We start from the raw sequence: 26,737 nt of genomic DNA on the forward strand, positions 1-26,737 counted from the left end.
GAATACACAAAACATGTACTCATTTACATACAAGTACATAAAATGTTAACATAATTATATAAGAATGCAAAAACAATTGGGAGACAGAGAGAGAACAAACCTGGATTAAACAGGTCTACAATGTACAGGGTGTCCGGATTTCATTGTAAGTGCAGGGTAGTACCTATACATTTTTTTAGTATTAAGTATTAACAAAACCTATAATTTTTTAATGAAACACCCAGTATATTATTTTTTATATGGATTGAGTGTGATTTGAACTTTTCGAAAGTATATTATAATTGTTTATATTTATTTTGAAAATTAGGATTGGTTGTTATTTTAAAAACTATATAGGTATTTTGGAAGAAACTAATTACACCACTGCTACGTGAAAAACTCTACCGAGATCAGTTTTTATCTTTTCGATAAATTTAGGTATACAAGCGTCCGTTAACTTGGCCTATTTTGAAAAATATGATACAATATATAATTTAATTACCTAGACAAAAAATATAGGTTGTGATACATCAATGTAATCAGGAAAAAGTGCCAAATATTCACGTTCAGATATACAGGGTGTTGCATTTAAAAAATACCAACTTTAGGTCAAATCTCAGAAAACGTGGTCCACAAATATGAAATTAACCTCTTCGCATTGGCGCACGTGCCGTTTCTCACAATTTTCATTAATATATAGATTTGCTTTAATTACAAGGTGCTATACTGCTAGAACTTCAGTAAAATCTAAAGGTGAGGGTTAGTAACCGTACCGAACCTGATGAGATGGGGAGTACGTCAGTACAACCACAACACCAGCACTCAGCAGCTGCTGTAGAGGCAACTGCAAAAAGCTACAGAAGCATCATCGCCCAGGCTGCCAAGGCCACCTGTGGTCTGTGTTTGCTCCAGCGTCAGTAACTCACCCGGAGTTTGCGAATATTAAGGCGTTGCTGGAGTCTGATTCTAGCAACGTCTTATAAACAATAGACAGCTATTCTTTACATACATAAAGTATAACAGAGAATTTTATACAAATAAACCTACAATACTATATGGCGGCTGCTGATACCTTAAGCAGACGCCTCACTGTAAAGCAACACATTGCCCTCATTCAAGAACCCTGTGTTGTTAAATCGAGGGTTTCTGGTCTTGGGGGCACAATAAGAATAAATATAATAATAAATATGCTTTATTATGCAGTATATATGCAGCATAATCTCAGGGCGAGGTTCAGCAACGCTGTTCTGCCACCTAAACCCTGAATTAAATAACAAATAACAACAAAAATGTTGCTTATAACTAACTAAACCTATCATTCTGTGATTCTAAATAATATTTTAATCTAATCCAAATCAAAAATCTAAAACAAAATAAGAAAGTGAACGGAGTTTACGAAACTATAATAACTTAAGCAGTAGAATTAGTTTCAAATAATATGCTCAAATAAGAACATGCTCGTCCATTAACATATTACGAATTTTGACTTTAAACGTTTTCTGAAAACTATTTACTAACTAGGTTGACAAACAGTTGTAAGAACGATACACATTATATGAAAATAACCTTTGAAATAAAGCGGTAGAATGGAGGGGGGGAGAAATTTTTCCACGAAATCTTATGAAAAAGACAGAACAGTTGCAGTTCCCTACGGTGATGCATAGAAAGCCAGTTGGCATCTTTTAACTAGTGGCTAATATGTTCGTATTTACGTATTACATAGATAAAACGCAGACAAGAATTTTGTACTCTCTGTATTCTAGTAAAGGTAAGTTTATCTATGGATGGGTGATAAACAGAAACACAATGATTAAACTGAGACAACACAAATGCTTCACAAAGTCTTATTCTAGTTTTAATGGTGAGAGAAGATCTTTGCCTGTAAAGTATCCGCAAATGCGAATATGCACGCGCAATGTAATTGCTAATTTGGGTTGTATATCTCAAACTATTATCCAACCATAGCCCTAAGCTTCTAGCTTTATCGGAAATACGAATTGTGGAAGAACCGATTTAAGGAGTCATATTTAAGTTAGCAACATTATTCTTACTACCAAACAATAAAAACACAGATTTGTGTGGATTCACTTTCAGCTTGAGCTTCCGTGATAATGAATTGAGCAGCGATAATTAAGAATTAATGGTATGAATAGCATTGTGTAGCTCAGACATGTGAAACGAATAATAAATTTGCATATCATCGGCGTATGAAATTACTGAGCACTTAGTCACAGAACTCATAAGTTGAGATGTATATAGCGAATATAGCAAGGGTACGAGAACCGACCCTTGAGGCACCCCACGCCGGAGAAACAAAGACTTAGAAGTGGTATCACCTGTTACTACTCGTTGCTGTCTATCTGATAAATAGTTTCCAAATAATGAAATTGCATCAGGGCTTAAATTCATACTTCTCAGCTCATTTAAAAGAATTGAGTGATCAACCATATCAAACGCTTTGCTATAGTCGATCACAACCAGCAAAGTAACGAGTCCTCTATCTGTTGCAGCTAAAATATCATTTGTTACACTTAATAGTGCAGTGGTACAACTATAACCGGACCTAAATCCAGATTGTTTTACCGGTAACAGATTCATCTCTAATACAAAAGAGTTTAATTGATTAGAAATAATCTTCTCAAATATTTTGGACAAGGTAGGTAAAATACTAATCGGCCGTAAGTCTTTCAACTCTGAAGGGTGTTTAGTTTTTGGCAGGAACCGTTTCTTTTATCATGGTAAGAAAAACTTAGAACATGTATTTATATGTTCCTACCTTAAAGCTCTTGTGCTGCCACACCTGTGTGGACGTGATATCACGATTATATAGTCAACCTGTGACATACAGAGTAAAGCTCAAGCTCGTCAGTGTATCTCCCAAGAGATTCTGCCAACCTACCTCTCAGTAATGAGATGGTAGAACACTATGAGAAAAACCATAAACACCTTATTATACGGTATCATCATTGAATAAGTAATTATATTTAATTATATGACTTATTCAATGGTATCATTCAAATGCTCACCATACTACATGGGGGAGCACTAACGTCAACGCTATGGGTAAATCATTACTTGAATATTTGACAAGTACTAATCTAGAGATTCTCAATCAGGGCAACGAACCCACTGTGGAGGCATTTGAACATGGGTATCCTCCGTGGACTACCATGACACCCTACAACCATCCCTAGTGGTGCAGTGCACTCAAAAGGCAGATAACTCAGTTGGGCAAACTGTTCAATAAGGTAAAGAAGAGCAAAGCTATAGCTGATTGGGAAGCTTATAAGGTAAACCTAAAGCTACGAGTCCTAACACATAAATTTTTGGACACTCACAGTTTTAAAAATATTGTAACTTAAAATCATTGTATGTTTTTTTAATTTTTTTATTATTTTTCTTCTTACTATAGTTAAAAATTAAACATATTTACTAACTCTCATTTTATATTTTGTTGCAGAATTAATCTCGAAATTAATTAACTACAAATGTGAAATAACACAAAACACCATAAAATGACACAAAAATGTTTACACACCACCCCTTAACAATGTGTTACGTCCCCTTTGGCTTTAATAACAGCCTGGATTCGTGTAGGCATGGTCGTCTCACGAGCTTTACATTGATTGTTGCCAAAAGTATCCCAAATCTCTTGTAATTTTTCCCTCAAACAAGCAATATTGCGTTGCGGGTGAATACGCAAAATGACATTGAGATCTGGACTGCTTGAGGGCCACCCTAAAACACTAATATTGTGGTCTTGTAACCATTTCTTAGTCGTTTTTTTCCGTGTAACATGATGCGCCGTCTTGTTGAGAAACACAGTCTGCATCAGGTGATAATGTTCCAAGTGAAGGCAATCAACTTTGTTCTAAAATTGCTTGATATTTCTGAGCATCACAATTACATTTGTAAAGTGCAATTGTCCCACCCCATTTGCAGCCATACTGCTCCACACCATTACACCACTGGGGAATTTTATAGAACGCTTTAAGCAATCTTTGTGAAATGCTTCGTTTTTCGTTCTGATAACTCTTTTTCGATTATCGCCCACACTGATATCAAATCGAGATTCATCACAAAAAATGATGTTTTTCCAGTCTTGTTAAGACCACGCCTGCCCTACCCGAGCCCAAGCCAACCTCTTCTTTTTTGTTTTTCTGTTTTAAAGATGTTTTTTTTTCCCGTATTTAAAAAAGTATTTTCTAAGGCTCACTAATTTTAATCTAAAGATCTACTTACTTTATTAAAATGTAAACCAGATTTGTAGATCCACCTTTGACAAGAATCGCCAGAAAGATGAGCATTTGTTACTTCGTTCCATTTACAGACAGATTTCGTAATGTGTCTCTTCGTCCAGATTTGCAAATGGTTATCAGCCGCGCTCTCTACATTCTAGGGGTAACTTTTGGCCATCTTCCTGTGCTGTTTCCTGCAACTTCGATTGATGCTGTTTTCCCATAATTGCAATATCTGCCACTGTGGACATGGGCAAATTGAATTCCTGACCTATTGTCCTATTTTCACTTAATTGTCGAATTTCTTTCTGTGTCGCTTTGCCACATGCCATTTTTTCTTTTTACAAAATGTTAAAGTGTTCTGACAGGTTATAAAAATTATTTTTTGTTTTTCTCCTGTTACCTACCTAGATCAAACTATCAAATATGTGTGATGTCCGAACATTTATGTGTCAATTAATTTCGCTGGTTTTCCCATTTTTATGTTATGAGAGCATTAAAAATTAGTTTTTTGCTATTAGACTTAAGAGCGCGCTGCCAGAGTGGTGGGGGAGCTTATTGCCTTTAGTTTATATTGTTACCATTTCAAAGTCAGACGGATAACGGCAGATGGCGCTAATGTTGTCTGAAAGCACTGTTAAGTATCTTGTTTTTATCTCGAAAATTCGCCGCGTCCTTAGGAAACTTTCGGAGACTTTCGCTATATTTACAACAAGCACGTACTTTTGTAGTCAGGATATAAATAAAGAAAACAAGATTATGCTAGTTGGTGCATGACGTCACGCAGGACTTTAAAATCGGGATTCTCATTCTGAATTTGTGTTTTATGATTTAGGTGAAAAAAATTTATAGAACATAACGCAAAATATGCCAAAAAATTTGAAGAAATCGTTAGACCACCTTTAAAAATGCTATAAACTATAATTGAGCGCACTATAACAAGAGGAAGTGCAAGCGTTTTTCAAAATATGGTAGATACCTACTTATGCTAAAAGCATCTAAAAATTTTGGAGTAGATTACTACATAAAATCTAGCATAAAATATTGATTTACGTACGTACACAAGTTATAATTAATTGGATGAAAAATGGATTCGATATATTCTTTTCAATAGTAGACTTTACACTGGTTTGTAATTACATCCCTAGTTCTAAAATGAACTATTTTTAAAGGAAAAAAGCACGAAATAAAAATTGCACGCCAAGAAACAATTTGCTAAGCTATTAGTGCAGCGGAGAGCCGGCGCTAACTCGCTTATTTGAGGTAGTTTTTTTTTTCGGAGTAGAAAGAATTGGGACCCACACCATTTTGTTCAGAAATGTTTGAACCTTCAGAATCTCGCTTTACGACATTTTCCCGTGGTCCTGACAAAAGTTATAGGCCGCTAAAGTTGAACTTTACTCATTTTCGCGCGCGCGACTAGACCACCGAAAGTATTTATTTTCTCAGCAACTAAGCGATATACATCAATAATTCCTTTTGTAAAATGAAAGTACATTTATAGCAGAATCTAAAGCATTCATATTTACCTACCTTGTTATGCAAGTTTTTAGAAAAATGACCGTCAACTTCCAAAATTCGTGTAGCAGATGAAAAGTGCGCACTTTGAACTCTCATAACTTTTTATTTCACGATATCGATTTCCAATATTTATAGCTCATTCGATGCTCCAAAGCATTGTGATTATTTTATTTTCTATAACATTACCGTGAATTTTTCATAATAAAAAAGTTACGGTCATTTAAGTAAAAACCTACCCACCTCACCGAGTCGTGAGTCGCGAGTGAGACGGAGAGGGAAGGATAGTCAGCAGCGTTCGCGCAACAAGGAGCGATGCGTAAGAGGTTCTACTTTACTAAGAAATTTCTCTCCGAATACCAAAACTAGCTATTTAGGCCGTTTACAAATGCATTCCGCCGAGTTGCATTGTAAAATCTCAAACAATTCATTAACTCCATGTATTCGTTTAGGAGCCACCCTCAAAAAAGTGGTAAAGTTTCCATTTCTCCTTTAATTTTTTTCTCAGCGACAGTTAGAGACTGATGGTAAGTCTTCGAATAGGTTTTGCTGTATACCCTTTCCGGTTTTGCAAATAATTTTTCAAAATTTCTACCACAAAAAGGCACACCCCTCAATAGGGGTGCGAAAAAATGTTGATTTCGACGAAATTTGGTATCTGGTGGTTTTTGAATATAAAAATCACGAATCTGGAATTAGTTTTTGTAAATTCGAAAAAAATAATTCCACTGCAATTCTTGGCCGGACAACGAAAATTGACAAAATTCCACGAAGTTTGTTGTGTAGGTACATACAGAACAAAATTGTCGAACAGTTTTTCTTAAGGTCATTTTTCAAACAAAAGTTACACTCATTTGCAAATTGATCTTTCGGGTTAGAAAATGTTCTCCGACAGTGGCATAACAAGTACAGTAAACGTCAATATTACATGTTCTGCTACCTACATTTCACAAAAATTTGTCAAATAAAAAATGATAATTTTATCACAGCGAGCATTAATAACTTCGACATCAATGAGGAAACAGTCACAGATTAAGAATAAGTAGGCCATATTCTGTGGAAACAGACGAAGAAAATTCAACGCACAGTCCTTTTTCAAAAGCGAGATACATCGGCAGAAGAAATCCAAATTCCTCGTTTACCTATCACTAGATAACGACCAGATAACTGACTTTAACAGCCTAAGTTCATGCTGATAATCCTAAGTAAGTTCCGGTATCTACCATTCAATATACCTATGTATGCCGTTTTTGAATTCTCCACCAACGAGCTAAAATACCATCCTAACCATCGTCTAGTGAAATCAAAAAACAAGCCTGAATCTTTGGGACAAAATCATACCGTTGTCACTGCTGATCTTGCAATATACAGCACAGCACAAGAGATACCTAATGTGGAGTAACCCCCAAAATTTACAGGGAAAGATATCTATTTGTACCTATATATTTCACCAAAGAACTGAGATACATGGAGGTAATGAATTGTTTGAGATTTTACAATGCAATTCGGCGGAATGCATTTCTAAACGCTAAACGGCCTAAGTAGCTAGTTTTGGTATTCGGAGAGAAATTTCTTAGTAAAGTACGCATCGCTCCTTGTTTAGCGAACGCTGCTGACTATCCCTCCCTCTCCGTCTCACTCGCGACTCCCGACTCGGCGAGGTGGGTAGGTTTTTACTTAAATGGCCGTAACTTTTTTATTATGAAAAATTCACGGTAATGTTATAGGAAATAAAATAATCACAATGCTTTGGAGCATCGAATGAGCTATGAATATTGGAAATCGATGTCGTGAAATAAAAAGTTACGAGAGTTCAAAGTGCGCACTTTTCATCTGCTACACGAATTTTGGAAGTTGACGGTCATTTTTCTAAAAACTGTGCATAACAAGGTAGGTAAATATGAATGCTTTAGATTCTGCTATAAATGTACTTTCATTTTACAAAAGGAATTATTGATGTATATCGCTTAGTTGCTGAGAAAATAAATACTTTCGGTGGTCTAGTCGCGCGCGCGAAAATGAGTAAATTTCAACTTTAGCGGCCTATAACTTTTGTCAGGACCACGGGAAAATGTCGTAAAGCGAGATTCTGAAGGTTCAAACATTTCTGAACAAAATGGCGTGGGTCCCAATTCTTTCTACTCCGAAAAAATTTTTTGAACGATTTCGCGGCTCTCTCCGCTGCACTATATGTGTACCATAAACTGCGAAATCCTAAAGCACAGTTATTTTTAGAACAAAGGGCTACTGTGTATTGTCATATTGTGTTGGTGTTATTGACAAGCTCCGACCTTGTGTGGGTGTTGATTGTGATGCGATTTCATTGACTGTCTACTTTTAGTCCAGGAGGCAGCGACATTTTTTATGCACTCATTTCTATAAAGTTGATATTCTGCCATTTTGATAGTACGAGTAAACACAAAGTCTACCACTCACGCAAGATGCATAAAAAATTATTCAATTGAACTTATTTCTACAAAGATGAAATTTTTGTTTCAAAAAGTTAATGTCATTTCAGACACAAAAAAAATTGGTCTACCGATCGCCGATTTAAAATACTTTATTTAGAAAGAAATGTGGCGTTTGTTTTTTCGGGACGCCCACCATCCCTACTGACAGGGGCGAACCGTAAGACACCCCCTCACATATCGTATTTGGCATAATATGGAACCGACTTGGGACTGGGAAATACCTGTAACCACGCGGCGATGCAATACTTTTTTTTTTTTGTAGCCTCGTGTAACAAATGCAAACGTGGTACAACTAATTGGAAGGATTGGGGTTCGTTGTTGGAATGGAGGCCAGAGGATGGCAATCTCGAGGCAAGGAATTCACAGTGGACAGTAGCAATAATAAAACAATTCTGTGATGTCAGAAATTGAGCAGGGACAATGGAAAGCGCTTTCTACTGGCCACCTCAATGAATTGAGTATAATCTTGCAAATTTTAACCACTGATCGGTACACAATAATGTAGTTAGTGATAAGAATTTTGACAATTAACAATATGAGATGATGCGGGTAAGTGATAAGTGAATGGTAGGTGAAAGACGAGGTGAAAGACTTATCTTTCTGACGAGGGCTCCCTTTAGAACTATGTTCGTTACTCCGCAAGGGGTGGATTTCTTATGGTTCGACTCCGTGACTCAAGAACTAAAATTACAGTAATTGCGCATTGATTATTAAATGAGTAAGCATACTCACGTCCATATGTGGACTTCCTGATATTTAATTTTGTGCAGATTATGCACTTATAAATTACTCAAATGAGTTGGTAATAACGGCTTCTATTAATTGTATTAGGTAAATAACATGACCAACGGGTATCGAACTCGTTGCTGAAATACAAATAAGTGCTGAGTTATTATATTTGATGAGTTGAAACTTACATTTTCCAATTAAACAAATCCCAAAACGGCAAATAATCTTAGAAAATTATAAAACTCAAGAATTTAGCCTTGCATACATTTATACGCTTTAATAGCTCGAGCGTCAATGTCATCGTCCGCATTTATTCGTATTGATAAACGCACATAGATATTTATTGAATATGATAAGCGCCTAAAAGTTATATACAGGGTGGCCATTATCCTGTTACATACCATACTAAATTACTAAGTAAATTGTGGAACATAAGTTCATTTTCATAATATCGCGAGCAGTGGGATGTCATATCATATTTAATTGCTCTCATTGCGAACTATTAGATTTCGCATAGAATGCATACCTATCTCGTTGAGAAATGAATGAAGGATTAAGCAGCAATGCCGACTTCCTACATCATAGTAATAAATCTGTGATCATAGGTAGTAAAGCCATGCCATTTTGACCCAGTCTCAGTCTTGGATTTTGTGGTGTTGTAGCGTTTCTTTAGCATTTGAATTTCGAAAGTTGGAAAATTTTTAACATTCCCCCCTATAAGAAACTGCTCCGTTCGTCCCTTCCTGCTACTGAATGGTTCTGAAAAAACGGAAACGATCCCGAAATCTTTACATTTACCCTGACCTACAGCGTCGCGCTCGCGGGTTCTTTTTGCCTTATGAACGAACGAGAGCGGTATATTCACTACCGTGGTCATGTATTTAAATTCAAATGAGAACCCGCCATGTTTCTCCGCCATCTACAGGCGAACCACTGCACTTGCGTTTCGCTTTCGATCTAAATATGGTGGGAAACACCACTAGGGTCACTTTATAATGAAGAATTTTCGTACAAATTTCCTTTAATTGACCATAAAATCACTTGAAACTTATGTGTGGAGATTTGATTTCATAAAAAATTAAAATTGCCCATTTTCAAAAATGTAATTAACCTATTTATAGCCAATGTAGATCGATGAAAATTCGTTACCTCCTGCGCTGGTCCTTGCTGATTAATATAAAAAAAAAATTGGGCTGATACCACAAACGGTTTTTAAAAATTGTACAAAAATCTAAAGGCATGTTTTAAGTGTGTTTTCTACGCTGATCCCCACCACTCCGGCAGCGCGCTCTTAAATAATAATCTTATAATACATATTTCTGTATAAAATATTTGTGGCTTTATTGAAATTGACATGGATATATATTTTTTTCAGTTCTATTTTAAAAATGCTAGATGTCCGAACATTGATGTGTTAGGGCTCATATATAAGAAGGATATTAGGCGGCGCCAGAGAGTGAATCCACCTCCTCTGCATCCCGCTTAAACAAAATTTTAATGAAAGGTTCATATTACAACTAGCCTCAGAGCCACCACAGCGCCATATCCCAACTGGCTAGAGGTAATCCCCTTCATTCCCATGGAGAATGTTAGTCCGATGGTGGATGTGGCGAAGGTGACCTGGGCGCTGAAATGGTTCTCAGCATTCAAATCATCAGGATTGGACGGCATAATATACCAGTCCTCCTGCAATGGGAATTGGATGTTATTGTCATCTACCCAGTGAGAAAACTTGTATATACGGACCGTATCGCTTTCAGATACATACCAAACAATGAGGGGAGATAAAAATTGTCTTTACCCTCAATCCTGGTGAGGGTGATTACTCTACACCTAAAGCTTACAGTCCAATCAGTTTGACGTCTTTTCTTATTAAGACCCTTGAACGACTGTGCGATAGATACATAAGAGGTATGGCGTTTACACGGTTCCCTCTTCACTAAAAGTAATGAGATAAAGCGTCCGCCTTAACTTGGATTAGCAGAATCTTGAAAAAGTGCAAGCGTGAGCATATACCGGGTGTAACACTAAGCGGTTAATACTTAAACGTTAGTGAAAATTGATACAGGCCTGGTACCAGAAATTGTAACTTTATGTGAACTGAAATCAAAATTTATGCACTAGTGTGATCTGAAATTTACCTTTCAATTTTCCTTAAAATATTAATTTCATATTCTCTAATATAAATAGAACAATCTTGGGAGGGTCAAAATATAATTGACTCATAAAACAAAAGTCACAGATGGTAAACTGTTATCCACAAATTATCCGCAAAAGAAGTTTATTTACCGATTTCTTATTTGGCGGTGTAAAAACTTCTTCGGCACTACGTTCTTCGTCACTACCATCAAAATTGGGTTGGGCGGGAATATTGCCATTTTTAGGTGGACAAATATTATCCCACAGTCTGCGTTTAAGCTCAGACAGAGGCTATGTGAAGTAGAACAATTAGATATTCCAGAAATAACAACTGTCACAAGTTAATTACCGTACTGTCCCTTCTTGGTTTGTATTCAGGAAATGTGTTCAAAAACTTAAGCATCTCTTTGCGCAAATGAGGAGATGGATTCGGGCGAATAAATGCACCAAGGGGGGTCTCTGGTGTGTCCACTTGATCCCACGGTAAAGGATGTGGGAGGTTTTGTACAGGCGTGTCTAGTAGATTTCGACTTCTAGCTTCTGTTATAATTTTCTGCACCGGGGTGATCTGGCTAGCAGTAATTCCAGAAATATTCCACTGTTTATTCTTTGGAGTATTATCTACAACAAAAAATGATTTGCATGTTACCCATTTTCGAATTATCATTACCTTTCGGTTCATCGGCGGATTGATTTGCAGATGTTGACGGTTTCTGCTCTTCCTTTTCAGCAGAAACAGTGTGGGACTTCACCATAGATAGTTTATTTAATTTCAAGGTGCTGATATCATCACACAATTTTGATGGTGGGGAAGACACAGATTTAGATGACTCTCTTGTGTTGCTTGATGCTGTGAAAGTGTATATATATTAATGATTATAAATAAATATATTATTTATCAATAATGTCACTTATTAAAATTGTATCGACCGACCCCACGCATGTGTAGTACTTATTTTTCTGCAATTACCTATTTGAATTAACCACATCCACATACAGAAAAGGTATAATAAATGACACTTTATTCAACACAAATACGAAAAATCAATGTGGTGAAAATTGTTGATGCACTCATTTTCACAAATTGATGCGTTCTTTCACAAAATTTGGTCCTCTACATGTCACATACATTTCTTAACCTTAAGCCACACCCATATTTTTGTACCTTTTCTTCCCTTCACAAGCATTTACGAATAATATTGTACTCGAAACGTAAACTCTAAAGAGTGGTTAACCAATAACCATTTATTTAGTTCCCTAAAAAAGGCTATACAGCTTAGATCATACAAACATGGATGAAGCGATGCAGTTACACTATGTCGCCAACATGCAATTCAAGACTCTATGTACGAGCCCTAACACATAAATGTTCGGACACCCACGATTTTAAAAATATTGTAACTTAAAATGATTGTATGTTTTTTTTTATTAATTTTGTCTTACTATAGTTATAAATTAAGATATTTAGTAACTTCGATTTTATATTTTGATGCAAAATTAATTAATTACAAACATTGAAATAACACAAAACAACATAAAATTAAAATTTACTGTGACACAAAAATGTTCGGACAACACCCCTTAATAATGAGTTACATCCTCTTTGGCTTTAATAACACCCTGGATTCGTGTAGGCATGGTCGCCAGAAGAGCTTTACATTCATCGGTGCCAAAGGTATCCCAAATCTCTTGTAATTTTTCCCTCAAAGAAAGCAATATGCGTTACGGGTGATTACGCAAGCGTTGCTTCATTTTATGCCACACTGTCTCAATGACATTGAGATCTGGACTGCTTGAGGGCCAATCTAAAGCACTAATATTGTGATCTTGTACTCTTGTAACCATTTCTTAGCGTTTTTGCCGTGTGACATGATGCTCCGTCTTGTTGAAAAACAAACTCTGCATCAGGTGATAATGTCCCAAGTGATATCAAATCGAGATTCATCACAAAAAATGATTTTTTCCAGTCTTGGTAAGACCACTCCTGCCGTTCCCGAGCCCAAGCCAACTTTTTCTTTTTTGTTTTTCTGTTAAAAGAGGTTTTTCTTTCGCCTATTTAAAAAAGTTTTTTCTAATGCTCAACAATTTTAACCTAAAGATCAACTTACTTTATAAAAGAACTCCCTAAGATGACTCCTAATGAGATAAAGTGGGACCTGAGCGAATTTGAAAAAGAACCATGCAAACCTGATTTGTGGATCCACCTTCGACAGGGTTCGCGAGAAAGATGAGCATTTGTTACTTCTTTCCATTTTACCGTAAAATTCCGTACTATGTCTCTTCGTCCAGATTTGCAAATGGTTACCAGCGCTCTCTGCATTCTAGGGGTAACTTTTGGCCGTCTTCCTGTGCTCTTTCTTGCAACTTCGCGATTGATGCTGTTTTCCCATACTTTGTTACAATATTTGCCACCGTGGACTTGAGCAAATTGAATTCCTGACCTATTGTCCTAAAGGATTTTCCCATATCAAACCATTTTTTTACTATTAATTGTCGAATTTCTTTCCGTGCCGCTTTGCCACGTACCATTTTTTCTTTTAACAAAGCGGCAAAGTGAACTGACAGGTTATAAAAACTATTATTTTTTGTTTTTATCCTGTTACCTAGATCACAAACTATCAAATATCTGTGGTGTCCGAACATTTATGTGTCAGTTAATTTTGCTGATTTTCCCATTTTTATATTTGAGAGCATTAAAAAATAGTTTTTTTGCTATTAGACTTAAATAATAAACTTATAATACATATTTTTGTATAAGATATTTATGGCTTTACTGACATTGACTCGGATTAATTTTTTCTCCCGTTCTATTTTAAAAATGCTAGATGTCCGAACATTTATGTGTTAGGGCTCGTACTTTTGTGCTGTATCTCTCTTGTCGACGTACAATTTATATGTAGTTATTCTATGTACAGTTGCAGTGATGGTAGCCAATCAAAAAATTCGAATCTTTAACCTTACAATGTTAATAAACAATGCAATATTTATTATTTAAAATAAATATATAATAAATATAAATATATAATAAAATTATAAAAATGCACGTTGGAATGTTGGCGACGGTTGTCTTTTAGTAGAGCTTATGAGATAGCTCTATCAATGTATATATGATCTAAGCTATACAGGGCTTTTGCCATGAAGTACACCAACGGCAACGGAAGCAGTCCAAGAGCTGGTGGTCTAGACCGTTAACGTATTTATTCAATGTATGCATTGAAAACAAGTGTTTTCCTCGGCGTCTAAAAATTTCTAAAGTTCAGCCGATTTACAAGAAAGGTGCTGTAGATGTTCTCAATAACTACAGATCAGATCAATAACACCTATTTTCTCGAAAGTCTTCGAAATCATTCTTAAAAATCAGCTAGTCGGATATTTGGAAAAGAACAATTGCTTCTTTTCAAATCAGTTTGGCTATCGGAAAGGAAAATCTACCTCAAAGGCCATCATACAAATCGTGCAAAAAGTAACTGAAGCCCTAGATTGCAAACAAATGGCAATTATAACACTCTTAGACTTGACAAAGGCTTTTGACTGTGTAAATAAGGACATACTAATGACGAAATTAGAATACTATGGCATTAGGGGCGAAACCAACAAATTTTTTGAATCCTACTTGAGCAATAGAGCGCAAGTGGTCCAAAATTGTACAGACCAATCTGAAACACAAGCTGTGAACGCTGGGGTGCCTCAAGGTTCGGTGTTAGGACCTATTTTCTTCCTTCTGTTCGTAAATGACATGCCAACGGCAATAAAAACCAGCCTGACAACTCTCTACGCGGACGATACAACATTTGTTAACAGCGCAGAAAACCTATCGGATTTAGAAGCACAAGCATATGCGTGTATAAATCAAGCAAATGAATGGTATACGGCAAATTCTTTAAGGGTAAACACAGAAAAAACAGAAAACCTAATATGTTCAACATCAAGAATTAGTGAACCACAACCGACCAAATGTGTAAAATTATTAGGAATCACGATTGATTGTCAACTTAACTGGGGCGAACATGTCGACATACTATCGAAGTCACTAAATAGGGTAGTATTCCAAATCAAAAAATTAATGCAAATTGCCACATTAGAAAGTGCAGTATCATATTATTACAGCAATTTTTATAGCATTCTCTCATACGGTATAGTGCTATGGGGAAAGCAATCCGAATATTTTTGATACAAAAGAGGGCAACAAGAATTCTTTGTGCTGTGGAAATAAAAGAACATTGCCAACCTTTATTCCGAAGATTAAAGATGTTAACATTTCCTTCCATATTCATTCTAAATTGCATACTTTATGTACAAGAAAATAGGTCGCTATTTCGTACTAACAATTCGTTTCATAACTATCACACTAGACATGGAAATGACATTGTTATACACTAGCACAGGCTCAAAACCACACAACAACCAACAACCCATCTTGCAATTAAACTTTTTAACAAACTGACATGGGACAGCAAACAGCTACCTAATAAAAGATTAAAATTGGAACTAAAGAATTTCTTAATTGCCAATGCATTTTACAGCATCCAAGAATTTCTTAATTATAAAGGAAATTCACTAATTAGGCTAACATAAAATCGATCTAAATAAATTATAATGTTTGTACATAAAGTTTCAAAATGTATACAATTTTACAAATCTAGTAATTAAAATTAGGTTTACTGACGTGCTGAAACAACTCCCATGTATGAAAGCCAATAAATTATTATTATAGATTTCGAAAAAATCTTTATTAACATCCAAAACGTTGATTGATCATGTCAAAAACCGTGTAAATCTTAAATCTGTTTTTCCAGTTTTTGGCGATTTTCTCGAAGTTTTTCTATAGGAAGAATATTTTTTTATTTTTGTTTATTACAATATGTCTTCCCTAAAATTTTACTACCCCTCGCACCTCTGTGCGATAAAAAGATATAGATTTTTCATCCCTTTGAAAAAGATGTGGTTTTTTTCAGAAATCGTGAGAGCTAGAAGCGGTCTTTAAGGTCTCAAAAAAATTCTCCTTTTTTGTAATAAAACAAGCGATGTTTCGTCCAAATTTCAAACTTTTACGTCTTCTTTGCGCAAAAATAAGAACAAAAAACCGGTTTTCCGGTTTTTCTAGGAAAATTGGAGGTTATGTGAAAATATCGCAGATAGAAAAGTTGTTCATTTTTTTATTCTCTATAACTGCTACATTTAACCTTTTCGCCTAAAATTAATAGTTTTGCCACAAATTGCCAAGTACCACTTTCCACCCCTTTCAACCCCCGGGATTTCACCCGCGGAAAAATTCAGCTTTTTTAATTATTTTTCCCCAATTTCTAATCATTTACATCATATACATATTACAATAAATCATAGGCGCGCAGGCCTTGGTTGGAGGTATTCGTTGATTTGATACTATGGGTTGGTGGTGAAATTGTGAAAAATACAGCGACTTGACTTCTAAATTTTTTGGCCGAAGTAGGTGTCCGCAATTCTTGTGGAAGATGGTAGAACAGTTTGATCGCCATGCACCTGGGGGCATCCTGGAATAGTGTTGTGGTGTGATACAAAGTCGGCAGCCGCACAGAATTGCACAATTTTATGCTGATTAATTTTCCCTATCGGAGTTTCTTGCAGCTTTACAAATAACAAACTTATGGTCAATACCCAAAAAAGTTTAGAAAATGATGCGAACAAATAACAATTAACAAAACCCCTAGTAATTTTTTCTCAGCTTTCTAATGGTGCTAACTTAAAATTTTCATGATCTGTGGGTTTCGACTATATCACATCAACTTTCTTATGTCTTATGGAGGCCATATTGGATTTTTACGGCACTCGATCGAGAACAAATTACAATGTGATCCAGTGATGGACATTTCCAGTAGGTAATTCCATATTATTCGGGTTTAGTAGGTGGTGGACGGTGGTTGAACCTTGGACAGACCGCTAACCGTAGATTTTCCTTTGATAAAGCAATGATGCGATGGATGGAGAAGAACAAATTTCTCAAAGCAGCTAACAAGTCGCGTACCCATGCATTTTTCGAAAATTTTGGGAAAAACGGAAACTATTAATATAATAGGTTGATAGTTTCTTAGATACCCATATCCACAAATGCCCCCAAGTATCACAAAAGACGATACGAAAGAGACATCGCGTTTTAATTATTGTGCAACCATGCAACTTAAAAGTTTTGGCGTAGATTGCCGGATGAGGTCAAATTAAACTCTCTGGTAATCAAATCAAAATATAGAAAAGTACAGTAGGTTTATTAAGCAAAACGTCAATATACCCCGATTTCAGGCAATTTTGCCGAATATTGCAAATATCTGGGTTTTAGGTCTGCAATGAATAACTATTTATGGCCCCCCATTATGTAGGTAAGTATTTAAACATGTCTTCATTCAATAATATAACCCTTTTTTTTAAGTCTTGACGCGCACATGTTATAATAATATAATAATATCCAGTCACAATCTAAGTCGTCCTTCTCAGTTTAATGATAACTGCTAATTCAATTTTTTTTTTGAGCTTCGACAGCTATGGTCATTAACTCTTGTTGCTAATTCAGATGTTATTGTAAATGTCTATTACCCTCAAGTACGATAGTAGGTTATTTATACGCGACATACTAATAAAATTATCTCGATAATTATCACTAATGTTGTAATTGTTTCTTATATGTTCTAAATGCCCACATTCTAAAATGAAGTGTACTACTGTTAATTCGTGTCCACATCTGGCACATATAGGAACTGGTTCTCCCTTCAGTAGGTAAGTATGCGTTACCGCAGTATGGCCTATTCTCACTCTAATTAATTTTGATATGTCTGTTCTAGTGAGTCCAGGATTATCCCATTTAGCTATGGTCGGTTTGATGTTTTTAAGGTGAGTATTACACATATCCCAATCATCTTGCCATTTGGAAACAGTTACACGATTATATTTATTTTTTGAATCTTTGTGTTTTATATTAGGGCTGGACATCTATTTTTTGAAAAAGCGACGACTTGCGGCTAAACGACTCAGTTTAGATATCATGTGTAATACATAAAGTTGCACTAAAATTGACCAAGGAATCGAAATATGTAATAATATACAGGGTGGTGACTTGCGTAACGCATCATAGGGATTTGAATGTAAAATTCATAACATGCGATTATTGGCTCCCCAAATTATTTTCGAGCAAAAATGTATTAAGGTTTTTTGTAGGAAAAAATTTTTTACGTCAATCAACCCTATTAGTTTTCAATTTTTTGCATAATAAAGACGGAAAATTGGAAAATAAAATCCCCATCTTTTTCAATAATCTGTGATGCCATGGAATTTTATAATACAAAAACTACGCCAATATTCGTCATGCCATGGAATGTCTGCTATAAAACAAATCAAATTCTATCAAAAAGTATTATATTTAGAACAGCGAATTCAACAGAAAGAAAGACCAAATTACTAAAAACGGTTCCCTAATATAACAATTTACAATAAACGTTCGAATAAGTCACCATTAACTGCAATACAGTAACCAAGTCGATCATAAAAGCCATTTCGAACTGCTGCTAATTGATAACTGGATATCTTTTTGTTTTAAAAAATTCCATGGCATCGCAGATTATTGAAAAAGATGGGGGTTTTATTTTCCAATTTTCCGTCTTTATTATGCAAAAATAAAAAAACTTATAGGGTTGATTGACGTAAAAAATTTTTTCCTACAAAAAACCTTAATACATTTTTACTCTAAAATAATTTGGGGAGCCAATAATCGCATGTTATGAATTTTACATTAAAATCAATATGATGCGTTACGCAAGTCACCACCCTGTATAGAGTTCCATTTAAAAAAATGCAGCGTTGATATAAATCACCCTGATAACAATTGCAATTTTGGTGAAAATATTTTTAGGTTGTAGCGTTGAGTGAAGGATCTAGGTAGAGAGGCAATGCTTATGTTAAAAGCATAGTGAACGTGGGGTTTGAGATATAGGCGGCCAAGAGTGATCTCAGATCCCGACGGCAACAACCAAGTCGGCGATCCAGATCCGGATTGCATTATTTTATTTTCATATTTTCGCATTATCGATTTTGAAATATACGGTTACGGTAGGTCCGTATCAGAGGCTGCATGTGGCCCTTGTAAAATTAATTTGTGATTGATCCAGTATGTTTACGGTGACCGAAACATATTATTTAAAAGTATTATAATGCACATTTTATATCTAGGTATATTCTATATAAAACAAGCGGCCGCATCAAAAGCAAGCATGATAGCAGAATAGCTAGATAAAGTTACCAGCAGATTCGCCAATTAAACAAGTTGTCTTTGTAGGTACCGTCTTTTTTTCAAATTGTCACGTTAATTGCGAGAGAGTACCTATACCTAGCGTTATCGGTTTAAAATAAGTCGGTAGTGTGCTAAAATTGTAGGATGTGTTGCAAATCATATTTGCGTTTATGCAAATTGCTACATCAGCAATAAACATAGTGATGGGATAAGTTTCTTTAAATTTCCCATAACAGACTAAACTAGGACCAAGGTGTGGCAACGTAACTGCGGGAACATTAAGATTTTTGAAATGGACATCCAAGGGTTGAAACATAAATTAATAACACTTTCTAACAGAACATATGTACAAAAGTGGACGACGTAAGTTGCTGAGGAAAAATGCTTAAAGGTAAGGTAAACGTATATAACAGATTCCGTGTAGCTTTGCGGCTGAAGTACTTATTAGGAATTCCTACTAGAAATGGCTGAGCTCATTATCCCTTGAGGAAAATTATTAGAAATGGTCATCATGTCGGACGCAGCGTAGGGATTAAAAATCGTGTTTGCGAATGTGAACTGCTCTTAATTAGGTATCTGATCCAATAATTATGATAAGGGACTGATATTTTGCAGGTATACAATTGCATGAAAATAGAATGACTCATTTTGTTGACGTGTGTTACAACGGTTTTCGATAGTTGCAATTGGAGTTACGCTAAAGACTGATTTCGTTGGAGAGGGCGGCTGGGCGAAAATACTTAATACTTGTAAATTGTAAAGAAGGAAAGCGCCGTCGAAATTGTCGGTGGCGTTAGCTATCGGTGTTGCAAAACGTGGACTCGGAGGGGCAGAGACGCGATGTGCGATAGAGAAGGGACTACCTTAGTAAAAGATCGGAAAGGATGACCGCTTTTCATATAGGCATTACCACTCTACCTAGATCCTTCACTCAACGGTTGTAGCCTTAAGGGCCCCAACATGCCCCGACAATGAATTTGAAATATGTGTGTTAATAAACCCACAATCTTCCACCCACACACTAATGGCCCACCCTGTATCACAATCTTCCACCCACACGCTAATGGAACGCCAGGTGGAACACCCTGTATATTATAAACTACGTTTTTTTTTCTTTGAGACCAACGTGTCATTGAATTACTTGCAACTCGTAGACTTGCTAAACGGAGTAGGTATTATGTGATGTATTACTGGGTGACAAAGTAAAAATTGAGTATAGAAAAAACACAATTTTTAAGACTTGGAGGACTTAGCTTCCAAATAACAAATTTTGGATCATTGGTTTACGTAATTTGCTACACCAGTATTAGTGTAATTAAATATAAGACTATTTAAGATGAGCTACTTCCCTTGTATAAACCTATTCAGTCACTCCTCACTCTCCGCTGTGTGGGCGAACACGTCTTCAAATCTCAATGGCATTCACATTGCAATAGTTAATTGTTTAGATTTTAATACCAGAATTGCACTATAAACAAAGTGCGGACTGAATATAAAAAGATTCAACGCAATACAAATGCACATATCAGCTCACTTTTTAACACATTTTCCAATGAAGTTGGGTGAACTATTGGAGCATCTGTCCTCTGTCTGAGGCCTTAACTACTCCTACAGTTTTCAAGATATTTAGTTCGTTCTTTTTGCATTTGGTAACGTATAGCTCTCGCACCTTAGCCAAGGAAAATGATACTATTGCATTAAAAACACTGACTGCAGACAGAATGGATTTAATCTGTAGACAAAATTGAGCACACAGAATTTTTACAAGTGGGGTAAAAAGTGCCAGTATTCGCGCCCTTCATTTATGAGCTGTGTAAAACATTGTTGCGTAAACTACGTCACGCGGGCGCTTTGTTGAGCATCAACACATTCAGTAATGACGGGCATCATCTATTTAAATTTCAATTTTTATTTTGACGTTAAATGTGGTTAAATTGGGATTAAGCGCAATTCCGATCATGTCATTCGAATTCTAGTTCAATCTTGTTTTGAATTAGAATTATTTAATGATATAATCGCCTTGTTTATTTTATTGTAAATTTAAAATGCGTGTAAAAGACTAAATTTATTCAGTTACGGATTGTTTGCGTGGTATTTATCTCATGTTTTTCTCCGGTTGTAGATAAGAAGTGTTCTAATCGCTGCGTAATCTAATTAGTTTCAAGACAAGGACATGTTATTGCCAAGTTTGCAGATGTTTTCCTTGCCGATAAGAAAGCACATATACAGGGTGGTGACTTGCGTAACGCATCATAGGGATTTCAATGTAAAATTCATAACATGCGATTATTGGCTCCCCAAATTATTTTAGAGCAAAAATGTGTTAAGGTTTTTTGTAGAAAAAATTTTTTACGCCAATCAACCGTATTAGTTTTTAATTTTTTGCATAATAAAGACGGAAAATTGGGAAAATAAAACCCGCATCTTTTTCAATAATCTGTGATGCCATGGAATTTTATAATAAAAAAAACTACGCCAATATCCGTCATGCCATGGAATGTCTGCTATAAAACAAATCAAATTCTATCAAAAAGTATTATATTTAGAACAGCAAATTCAACATAAAGAAAAGCCAAATTACTAAAAACGGTTTCCTAATATAACAATTTACAATAAATGTTCGAATAAGTCAGCATTAACTGCAAGACAGTAACCAAGTCGATCATAAAATCCATTCGAACTGCTGCTAATTGATATTTGGAAATCTTTTTGTTTTAGAAAATTCCATAGCATCACAGATTATTAAAAATTGAAAACTAATACGGTTGATTGGTGTAAAAAAAAATTTTCTACAAAAAACTTTAATACATTTTTGCTTTAAAAAAATTTGGGGAGGCAATAATCGCATGTTATGAATTTTACATTGAAATCCCTATGATGCATTACGCAAGTCACCACCCTGTATATATCTAATTTATTCGAACCCGCATGTGTACCACAAGTAGTTAAAATTCAAGCGTTCAAGCATAAATAGTATATTATGTCATGAAAGTTGTTACCTGTTATTAGCTTTATTTGGCGCAGCAACCTCCATTTAAAAAGCCTTTAACGTAGAGCATCATTCTTAGGTAACAGCCCGCCGTTCGCAAAACTAGAAACCGCATACGCGGTATTAATATAAGCGCTAAGCCGATATGCAAACTTACTCATTTTAGAGACTACAAAAAGTATCAACCATTGATTTTATCAAGGATTCCAATTTCATTTGGCAAACACAAACTTCCTTTGTTATTAAAAAAAGGGTGCAGGAAAAACTAAATTAAATTAGAAACTTTCAAATTCACTGCTTATTTCATGATGTGGAAGACCATTTGGTATCCATTAATAATTGCATAAACTTACCTTTTACATCGCCCACTAAAAATGGTGTTTCAGACACGTATTCGGAAGACCGAGCACATTCCAATAGCCAGTCCTTATTAATCACACGCAACCCCCATTTAACAGCAGCAGTATACTTCTTTCCAGTAGGTTCGGGACTTATCAAATGTGTACAGGCTAACAATCCAGATTTGGAATTTATTCGAGAGAGTGATTCTTGGCACACACCCCCTAGTTGCATTATCAACGTTTTTAAAAAATTTCTTTCATAATTCGTGTAAGTACTAATAGTTACAACACAATTTTTTAATGGTTTCACATCGTCTTTAACAGATATGGGCTGATGGAAATACTCGATTGGTCTAATTTCGTTTTCTTGCCAACATTCTGTTATCCATAAATCGTTGACAATATTGGTTGCTACATGCTTTAAAACGGAACCAAAAGAAGGTACCACTGCATAATCACAAACTCCCTTATAAGTTTTACTAACAACTGCACCTGCCATTGCTTCAACGGCTGTTTTAATTTGCTTACGCTCTTCAGGCGTAAACCCAACTATAATAAACTTTAAATCTTGAAAAATTGAATCTGGAGGTTGGCTGCTGTCATCTACTGCAGATGATAAGGAAGCGTCATTGTCTGCAGGAGCCGGTTGGGGTTTTATAGTGGAGTGGGTAACACGATTTGCATCAACATTCCCATTTTCTTTGGTTGTTAGTGTCGGTTCATCTTCATTTAAATGAGTATCAGTACCAGTTTTAAATTTGGTATTATCTTGTAAAAGTCTAGCTAATGTATCTTCTTGACCTGCAAATAAAAAAGCATTAATGAAGCAGATAGTAGGTATATAGAATTTGGTCAGGTAGGCAATTAAGGAGTAATTAAGAGAAAAATTAGTTATACACTGCTTGCTGAAACACAGTTTCTTTACGATAAATTAGATTGTCTGTCACACTGGCAACAATTTAGGCGTTGTACGCCGGTGCACCATCCTGTTGAAACCAACAGTTTCCAACTTTGGTTTTTTTTGTGTGTGCCGTACATTGTTATATTCGTAACAAAAAATTCTACTTAATACAGCTTCCTTTTTTTACAGGCCATTAAGAAATGTATAGCGATAAACATCTTACTAGAAGAGTCAGGTTGAAAATATTGTTGAACAATATCTGCAGTGTTGAGAGACTCGGGCTGTTCTTGATTTTCTGAAGCACTAACGGATGCATGCAACAAATGTAAGCTCTAAAAGATATCAGATTAGTGATCTAAATGTAAAGTAGGTAGATGAAAGACCTTTTTAGTTAAAGGCGAACTAGGCTCAATGTGACCGTCCGTGTCTCTACTGACAATAAATTTGTCTTCCTCTGCTGGCGATTCTTGCTCCATACTCTTAAGCAACCAATGCACAGACACGATTGGATACGAAAAGTTGCAATTTTTTAAACGTAAATTCTTAAATTCTGGACACGAAATATCTCCAGCTATAATGTGTGTTACTCGTTCAGAAATATCATTGTATCGTGTGGCTCCGCTGAAATTAATTATTTTACACAATTTTTCTCGTTGCTCTGCACCAAAGCCAACCAAATATATCTACAATAGGGGAATTATTGACAATATCGACAAATTCAAATCTTTGAAACTTACCCCACAACCATCCAAAAATGAACCAGCTCTTTTAACATCTTTCAGATTAATCTCATCAACCAATTCATTATGTTCATTTGAATTACCTATAATAGAGATGAAATAATTTAGAAAATCATGAAACAACAAAATTTTTGCTTACAAATCATACTGAAATGATATTGAAATTTTAAATTTCTCACACAATGGATTGGTGTGTATTACTTAAAATGTCTAAATGCCCGACTGACTACAAGACATTTACAATTCAGCGATTATTATTATTATCCCTCTCTTGTTTTGGGCCCTCAACAGGCATGTTCCGCGATGCCATGGAGACAAGGAGATACCGTAATTATTTAGTCCGCCTACGACCGTTCCTGTTGGAATTATGTTTGTAACCACCGATGAGTCTTGTCCTGGAGAAGATGAAAATTTTTTGGTTTCGGCGCCGTTAATTGTTTATGGACCGTTTTAGTTCTCCATAATAAGTAAAAGCAATGGACGAACAAGTTCCGAAGCGAGATGTTTTGCTCGTTATCAGTTGGCGGCATGCCTGTAAAAATTAGATAACCGCCAGCCGGCTTTGTGACCGAAAACGTGTAATTAACATAAAGCTAATTAATGTAAAGAGTTCATGAGCTTCCATTTGACCCTTCGAGTATGTCTAATTAGCATGCACTAATTAAACGAGTTGTAGTAAAGGAGCATCTACCGACATTTGGTGTCAAATTGTTCGCGCTTAATTAACAAATCGATTGCCAGATGTTCGGGAATTTTAGCACGAACAGGAACCCAGTAATTAATTAAAAATCGAATTGATTGGTTTCGATTTCGTATTGAATAAGCGACGAATTGGATTTTCCCTGTTCCACTTCTACCAAATTGGGTTTTCTTTATAAGGTAAACGCTCAATTTTGGAAGCGTTCTACTTGCCGTAGAATATCTTTTGCCATTTTTGGGTGCCGTAAGTATGATTGATCTTTTGTTTGTACCGTTTTCCATTTAATTATCATTTTATTTAGTTTTGACCTTAAGTTTAACGTACCGTTTCTTTTACTTAACTTTGCACCATTTTGCCCGAATTAAGGAAAATTACCGTCAGGGCCATAGGCCATGCTTTGTTTTAGGATTGCCGAAGTACCGTTGCCATTTGCTGAACCTGACCGCAGAATTGCTGGAGTTAACAAGTCCGATTGAGGCTACCGAGACCGTAGGTCTTTACGTGATTACCGCCGACCTCGTCCAGGCGCGAGATTTTCGTCTGGTGGCACTCGAGTCCGTCCGTCCCCTGTACCGCCGTTTCGTCGACAACTGATTACCGCCGACTACCGCTTGAAGAATTACAACATACTGTGCATTATAATAGGTATATTTAATTAAATTAGCTTCGAATAATACTTCCACTCATTGTTTTTATTTCCTCAAACTCACCGGCTATGCGCGAGCAGCCCAAGTTCGTCGGAAGTTTGTCTTCTGGAGATAGCACAGATTTTAAATGTGAAACTATTTTACCAATTCGGTAAGGTAAAACGTCGAGTCAAACAGGCTCTGCGCCAAAGCCTAAGGCTGTGTCTGGGTCATTGGCTCAGGGAGGCAACCCGATGTCAGGGACCAAACCTCTCAGATCGGAGGGAAGCACTCCAGAGTCTGGCTTAGGGCAACATTGGAAGAAGCCTAGAGCGCTAAGGATGGTCATGGGGTCGGTATCAAACCCAGAGGTGGACATCATTGAGCGCAATCAAGATGTATTATTGCTGCATTGAATGCAGTTGTCGACGAGATGGAGGGAGGTTCCTTTCCTCGGCTGGCAAGATTCCACTGGAATCCGAAGGGTACCATTGTGGCCGAATGCTAGGGAAGGAGGTAACCTAGTAGATCAATGACGGACAAGGTAACCTTCTTTGCTTTGTTATCAAAGAAACTCACAAGCCTGAAATATGTGTAGCAACTACATTGGAGATCTATCTCACAAAAACCAGTTGACTTTAGACAAAAAAATTGCCATAAAGTATTCACCACCCTAAAACGCTCTCATACTGAAAGCACTTCTCAGAGACTGAGCAGTAACATTAATACTGCAATTTTTTCTGCTGATTCCACTAAGGCATGCAAGTACTTGCAGAAACAGTATAAACCTGGATGAGATACGATAAATAGCTGAATGGTCCAAGAATTCGGATTTGATTAATATTACAATACACCGAATTAGCCAAAGTCATTGTTTCATGCCTTAATTTAGGAAATGTATATGTTAAATAAGTGCATTATTTTCACTGCGATGTTTGTAACATACCAACATACTGTTCTTTAAAATATAGGCTCGCATATAGGTTACCTATAATAGTTAAGCAAATATACCCTTGTTTTAAAAATGTTTGCACTCTAGTTGTGGCATTATGAAGTTCAGTTCCATTCGAGCCGAGGTTCCATTGTTTATTATAATATTGTGTTAATAGGTAGGA

General features: G+C 36.0%; 1 protein-coding gene and 2 long non-coding RNA genes across 8 annotated transcripts in view; 2 read left to right on the forward strand and 1 right to left on the reverse strand.

The window, feature by feature from the left end:
- LOC116162820 (DNA topoisomerase 2-binding protein 1-like) overlaps positions 1–26,737 on the reverse strand; it is a 29,920-nt gene that overhangs the window by 167 nt on the left and 3,016 nt on the right. For 5 of the 6 annotated variants that reach the window (XM_031476542.1, XM_031476541.1, XM_031476540.1 and 2 more), the window contains 10 exons: positions 24,294–24,379; positions 23,940–24,239; positions 23,780–23,888; positions 22,668–23,456; positions 11,745–11,924; positions 11,424–11,695; positions 11,225–11,365; positions 9,124–10,621; positions 8,939–9,072; positions 8,476–8,887 (listed from right to left, as the gene is read on the reverse strand). In XM_031476542.1, coding sequence (XP_031332402.1) covers positions 10,442–10,621; positions 11,225–11,365; positions 11,424–11,695; positions 11,745–11,924; positions 22,668–23,456; positions 23,780–23,888; positions 23,940–24,239; positions 24,294–24,379 — 2,057 coding nt within the window. In that variant the 3' untranslated portion in view covers positions 8,476–8,887; positions 8,939–9,072; positions 9,124–10,441. Of the gene's footprint in view, positions 1–8,475; positions 8,888–8,938; positions 9,073–9,123; positions 10,622–11,224; positions 11,366–11,423; positions 11,696–11,744; positions 11,925–22,667; positions 23,457–23,779; positions 23,889–23,939; positions 24,240–24,293; positions 24,380–26,737 lie in introns of those variants that run through there. The other variant, XM_031476543.1, reaches the window with a different exon arrangement.
- LOC116162822 lies at positions 17,751–23,836 on the forward strand. Its single transcript, XR_004143621.1, has 3 exons — positions 17,751–17,818; positions 17,884–17,932; positions 23,746–23,836. It is a non-coding gene; the product is annotated as an uncharacterized LOC116162822 (long non-coding RNA).
- Positions 24,392–26,721, forward strand: LOC116162821. Its single transcript, XR_004143620.1, has 3 exons — positions 24,392–25,641; positions 25,724–26,166; positions 26,221–26,721. It is a non-coding gene; the product is annotated as an uncharacterized LOC116162821 (long non-coding RNA).

Source organism: Photinus pyralis, unplaced genomic scaffold, assembly GCF_008802855.1.
Source record: "Photinus pyralis isolate 1611_PpyrPB1 unplaced genomic scaffold, Ppyr1.3 Ppyr1.4_LG2, whole genome shotgun sequence".
Lineage (NCBI taxonomy): Eukaryota > Metazoa > Arthropoda > Insecta > Coleoptera > Lampyridae > Photinus > Photinus pyralis.